Here is a 6,293-nt window from a genome sequence, read left to right on the forward strand (position 1 = left end):
TTTCTAGAAAATAATAATAACTGCTGTTAAACAGGATGCTCATGAACTTGAAACAATTTTTCATCTCTGGACCTTCTCTATAAAGCTTTCCATGAATAGCTTAATAGGAAATCATCTTTTCATTTGTTGGAAACCTGTAGTATTTTATCTGTACTTTCTAATGTTACTTAACTCTTAATTACTTTACTTCTATGTAATATATAGCTTATCCTATATAATAAAAGGGTAATATGCAAATTGACCCTAACAGCAGAACAACTGGGAATGACTGGTCACTATGACACACACTGACCACCAGGGGGCAGACACTCAATGCAGAAGCTGTCCCCTGGTGGTCAGTGCGCTCCCACAGGGGGAGCTCTGCTCAGCCACAAGCCAGGCTGATGGCTGCCAGCACAGCAGTGGTGGCAGAAGCCTCTCCCGCCTCCTCAGCAGCACTAAGGATGTCCAACTGCAGCTTAGGCCTGCTCCCCACTGGCAAGTGGACATCCCCTGAGGGCTCCCAGGCTGCCAGAGGGATGTCTGACTGCCAGCTTAGGCCCAATCCCCTGGGGAGCGGGCCTAAGCCAGCAGGTGGACATCCCCCGAGGGGTCCCAGACTGCAAGAGGGCACAGGCCGGGCTGAGAGACCCCCCCGAGTGCACAAATTTTTGTGCATCAGGCCTCTAGTATCATTATATTTTACTAATAGTCCATTGTGTGATATCGCGTGCAGTAGGCCACCTGCCGCTTCCACGGGAGCCAGCAGGAACCGTAGTGCACTGCTGGGAGCTGCGCTGTGCCCACAGGAGCCACACCACTTCTGCGGGAGGCAGGAGGGAGCCTTGCTGCTTCTGTGGGAGGCAGGCCCGCTGTCTCCTCTCCGGGCCTGCACTCGGCCGCGGAGGCTGTGGGCTGGCCCCCCGTCCCTGTCCATGTCTGCTCCAGCTCTGGGGGGCCGGCCCAAGGCGGGGCATGGTGGCTCGCTGGACCCCCTGTCCCTGTCCCCTTCTCTGCTCCAGGCCTCACCTGCGTGCGCAACCTCCTCCTGTCCGGTCGTGACCCCCAGCGGTTCTCAACCTGTGGGTCGCGACCATCGGAAAACACATAGCATATCAGATATTTACATTATGATTCATAACAGTAGCAAAATTACAGTTATGAAGTAGCAACGAAAATAATTTTATGGTTGGGGGTCACCAGAACATGAGGAACTGTATTAAAGGGTCATGGCATTAGGAAGGGTGAGAACCACTACCTTATGGTGTCCCGGCCTAATTTGCATATTTCATATATATATAGAGAGAGATATAGATATATAGATAAATATTCATGTAACATCTAATCTCCTTACTGAAAATTTTTATGGTAGCACTCAAACCTGTGTCATCTTTCCACTTCTCAAAGCATGCAGGAGTTAGTATTTGCATATAGTTCAGACTCCAGAGTTATTGAATAGCTAAGTGAATAAATGTATGAATGAGCAGTCCCATTGAAAGCTGATTCTTGTTACTCATAGGATTTTGTTTCAAATATTGACTTCCAAAGCAATGATCACAAAATTAATATGAAATGGGATGAATATGAAAATTGTTTTCAGGAAAATCAAGCTTTGAACTTAGTTCTGTTGTCTCTTTTGGAAATAGCTTATAAATAAAAAACATGTTTTGTCAAAATTCTGATGTATTTCTTTATGAAATGTGTTCTTAGCTGGGTATATTCAGAGGTGTAGCATTTAAAGAAGAAATGTATTTAGAATTTAGTTTTTATGCTCACATTTGCTAATAATAAAAATTAATCAAAACTCAAGGAAAGCAAACCAATTAAATTTCTAATAAGCAGAACCAAAGCAATGCATGGACTGTGACATAACATCTAGAATATAATAGGTTTCTCCTCATAAAATATTATAAACATTTCACAATGCATTATATTAAAGTATAAGATAAAATGCAATTGTCATTTAAAATATATATATTAAAAAATTAAAGCATTTAAAATATGTATTTAAAAATTAAAAGATTAAAAATAATCCAATTATTAGTGATTGGTTCTTATTACAGTATTTTTCTGATTCAGAATAAGAATAAACCAAATAAGTTAAAAAATAATTTCTTCAGACTATTAATTACATTTTTGTAATGTTCAACAAAAACACCAAATTTTTTGGTTTGTTTCTAATTGAACAAAGAAAGTATCATCTTTGACATGTGCACTTTATAATTCTGTTATCTTCTGTGTTAATTTCAGATATGTCAAATAAACAATAAGAATGTTTAAACAAGAGGAAATCAAAATTTTCTGATGTGGTATTAGAGCCTCCTTTCACAATATTTAAAAATTAGAGAGGCCTGAAAATGTGTAAAATGGCATGTTTTATGCTGAGATTTAATCTTTACTTTGGGAATAGGTATTTAAAACCCAAACCAAGGATTTTGGTGTAACCATTGAATCTTATATGAGTCCTGCTAGACATTCATACAAGTGAAGGCCATCATTTGCTATTGTATTCATTTCCAATCACACTCTTACTTAAGAGAAAATAGGGAATGTGGTAATAATGTCTGACATTAGCTTTCTTTATGAAACAGAACACAAATGAAAGTTTTCAAAAGTTGCAAGCAACATGTAAAATTAAAGCTATTAAATAGACTAGTTCAAAAGAATTCCAAATTGAAATAAATACTATACTTGTTTCCATTTTATAATAAAAAGACCTGAAAACTTTTTAAAGAATATTTAAATGTCTAGAAGATTTCCCACAGGCTTAACATAAGTTTAAGTAAAACGTACCTTTAAAATTTGGTCTGATTCTTGCATCATATCCTGATGTCCTTCCCATTAATTTGTCCAAGAAATCTGAAGGAGATAGGGTCTGCGAAGGTTGTTTTCCAGACCTGGAGTCATGGTCTTTGCAGAAAGCTGCCCTAAACACATCATTAAATCTTTTTAGCAATAATTCCATTCTCATCACCTAAGAACTAATACTCACAGAATGTTTTGTAAATATATTTGATATGTTACTAAGAAGAAAATAAATTACAAACTCTTTAGTCAACTTCTGGTCTAGAGTTAACTTTAAATGATGAGAGGTACAAATTCTGAGTCATATCTCCTAAGTTTTTAAACTTCAGCCATACATAAGATGTTTAAGATGAAACAATATGCATAGAGTATAGATTTTATGGACATATAGTTGACGTTATTTCTTTCTAGAGTCAACAGAGAAATGAAGATGATAACTTCTAAAATTTAGGTGATTGTCTTAAAATCATTACCTCATGAATTTAAAAAAGATTCTTCCAGCATTTTAGCCCTTAAAATAAGTCCTCTACTTTTTATAAGAAATATAGACAGAACAAAGTAAGCATGAACTAATCATCCCATTGCTTATTTTCTCACCTGCTAGATTCTATTCCAGCTATCAACTATTAATACTTTTCAATGTGATGTCTAAAAGAAAATCTTCACTTGGAAATTTAACTTCATTCTAAAATAGGTCAACAATGAGCATGCCTGTACTTCTATTATTGTATCAGTTGTTATTTATACATAAGCATTTAAATTGTTAACTGGAATAAAGTATTCATAGAAAAGAACTTCTAAATTATTTTCTCTTTTGAATGATCAAAAATACTGAATGTTGGTCGGAAAATTTTTATTTTCCTGAAAGGGCTTATAAAAAAAGAGCATATTTAGTTTGTAGTAAAAATGAATTATTTCACAATATATAGTGGTGACTGAATGTTGATTTCTACCCTGAAGAAATTTTACAAGCTTTGTTTTTAATAATTTAAGTCTTGTTAATTTTATAACTAAAAAAGTTACCACATTATTTCCAGTTTTTCAAAGAAGTAATATTAAATATAAGTGCAAAGATGATGCAAACGTTTGGTAGGAGTTAAAAAATTGATATGATCATCTAGAAATACTCACATTCCTATATGCAGAATCATCTGATTAATCAAGTACTATTTGATTATGATGGTGGTGGTGATGGTGGTGAAGGTGAAGATGATGATGATGATGATGATGATGATGATTCTAATAAAACCCAGCCTACAGTTTTTCTTAATCATAGTAGGAGGTGTGAACCTGAAAGGAACGTAGTGGGTTTTCCCAGTACTCAGAGCATTGCTGCTATATGTTTCATTTCTCTTGGTTCTGTGAAAAAATACCATAAAATTTGGTGAAAATTAAATGAAGAGTTCTACACTTTGTTGTATGAACATCTCCTATCTATCTTTCATTAGGTTGGCTATTTTATTTATTGGTAATAATCTAATATTTTGAAGTATCAATTGATTTGACAATTTTTAAATTAGGTAGAAAATGCAAGCATGCAAATAATGATTTCTCACTTATTTTAATTATTCATAGTCTATTTCACATGCATATATAGATACAAAGATGTCATTTTAATTACATTTTGGTAGGCAATCAATTTCAACTATACTGAACAGTAAAATATAGTGGCAAAATGAGATTTGAAATGTTACTGATGTTTCAAAAAATTTCCTGAATTGTAGTCCTCATAGTATGCATTTAGTTGCTGAAATACAATAGAAGTCCCAAGTTGGCTAAGAATTAGGGTTTTTTTATATCTCATATAAAATGAGCATGATCTTGGCAAATTAATCCAATCACTTCCACCACATGATCCTTTTAAATGACTTCCAGAAGAATTTGAAAGCAAAAAATTCACCATTATATAGAAATTTAAAGAGCATGCAACTCATCAGACTACTTTAATATCACATTGGCTGTGAAAATATGTTGAAATGCATAGAGTGGGGTTATACACCATAAAACTTGCCTTTGTGAAAATTTACACCCCTCCCACCATAATTAAGCTTTTTAAAAGAACAAAAGAAATCTAACTCTCTCCCATAAAATTAAAATAATATGGTCTCGGGCATAGGAAATTGAGAAAAACTGTATGACATCTTATCTTTCAAACAGTTTTCATGTGGAAAATATCAACATGCAAAGTCTTTTCACCTACCTGAAGTGGTTTGTCTCTAAGAAAAATGCAAACAAGGTTGTCAAAATGTTCACTAGCTGCCGGTTCATTCCTGTTTCTGTGATCTTGTGGAAAATATCCCCGAAATGATTCCAGAAAGAAGCTAGGACAAAGTATCTGTCTATTGTCCAGACTCAAAACCTGGCAGGAATCTAGTTTCCTTGAAAATCAGAAAGAGATTTGGGTTTGTATAGTTTGCTGAGAAAAAACAAAAAGTGCCAGTACTAAGCATCGTGGTTGGGTCAAACCGGGCTCGGGACCATCAGTTAACCCCGGAAAGACAAAGCCTTAGAACTGATGATCCCCCAGCTGCTTTTCCTAAATAATAAAAAAAGCTGCTACCTTAATCGCATCACCATGCAAAGGGGGCTGGTGACAATGCCATGCTGGAAGTCTGGTTGCTGTGGCTTTTAAGTCCTTTCTGTTTAGCAAATCCCCTTTCTCTGGAAAATGTTCTCTTTTTAAAATAAGTTGTAAATGAGGGAGACGAAAGAACTCTGCGAGCTGGAGTGGGTAGGGAGAAGAGAGCAAAGATGCTGAGATCCTGTGCTGGAATGAGGGCTACAGAAAGAGACCGAGACGTGATCTTACCCAGCCTATAAATTTCAGCACTAGGACAGCTTCTAGCTCTGAAGTGCGCATGTTTCCTTTTTCAGTCGCTTGGGGCGGGGGTCGGGGAGAGGCATTCAAGAGGGGACATGTCTGTCATTCAGAGGCGAAGAGTGACTGCCCGCTCAGCTACGGGGTGCTGAAGGGGGTGCGATGACAACCAAGGAAGAGCAGAGGTCAGGGTAGACGGAGTGGGTGAAGGAGAGGAGGGTCTGAGCTCCGGGAAACGCGAGTCTGTCGGTGGGTGGGCGGGACAGGAGTTTGAAGCAGAAAAGAGAAGGGAATGAGGTCTAGGCGTGGGGAAACGAAATTGGGGGAAGCACAAAACAGGATCTGGAGTACTGGAATTATAATAGGGGAGTGGGTTGTCCACTATGAGTAGAACCTGGAAGCGAAGGGGAGTCCTGTGCTGAAGAGCAGGGGATATTTCCGTGGCATAGAGAAGCCCGTGTGCAGGGAAAGATTCGTGGGGATTGACACATTAATTTAGAAGCTCTTTATACCTTCCTCACCCATTGGGTGTTTTCGTTTGATTTTAGCCGCCTGTTCCCAAAGTATCTCTTTACCTTTCTACTAGGGAAAACCCCTTCCGCTGAGTTTTCTTCAGTGGCTCAAAATCCTTGGGCATCCGCTTGAAGTTTCAGATTTGTAGAAGAAGAAAAAATACAATGGGCCAGAAGGG

The 6,293-nt window shown here is 37.5% G+C and overlaps 1 protein-coding gene across 4 annotated transcripts in view; it reads right to left on the reverse strand.

The window, feature by feature from the left end:
* The window catches only part of GLRA2 (glycine receptor, alpha 2), a 171,455-nt gene extending 165,819 nt beyond the window's left edge, over nt 1–5,636 (reverse strand). For 2 of the 4 annotated variants that reach the window (XM_014544312.1, XM_014544313.1), the window contains exons 1-3: nt 4,985–5,636; nt 4,075–4,143; nt 2,773–2,906 (exon numbers count right to left, since the gene is read on the reverse strand). In XM_014544312.1, the coding sequence (XP_014399798.1) occupies nt 2,773–2,906; nt 4,075–4,143; nt 4,985–5,052 (271 nt within the window). In that variant the 5' untranslated portion in view covers nt 5,053–5,636. The remainder of the gene's footprint in view (nt 1–2,772; nt 2,907–4,074; nt 4,144–4,984) is intronic. The other 2 variants (XM_005871879.2, XM_005871878.2) reach the window with 1 other exon arrangement.
* Nucleotides 5,637–6,293: the final 657 nt, after the last annotated feature.

The sequence above is a fragment of the Myotis brandtii genome, unplaced genomic scaffold (genome assembly GCF_000412655.1).
Source record: "Myotis brandtii unplaced genomic scaffold, ASM41265v1 scaffold359, whole genome shotgun sequence".
Lineage (NCBI taxonomy): Eukaryota > Metazoa > Chordata > Mammalia > Chiroptera > Vespertilionidae > Myotis > Myotis brandtii.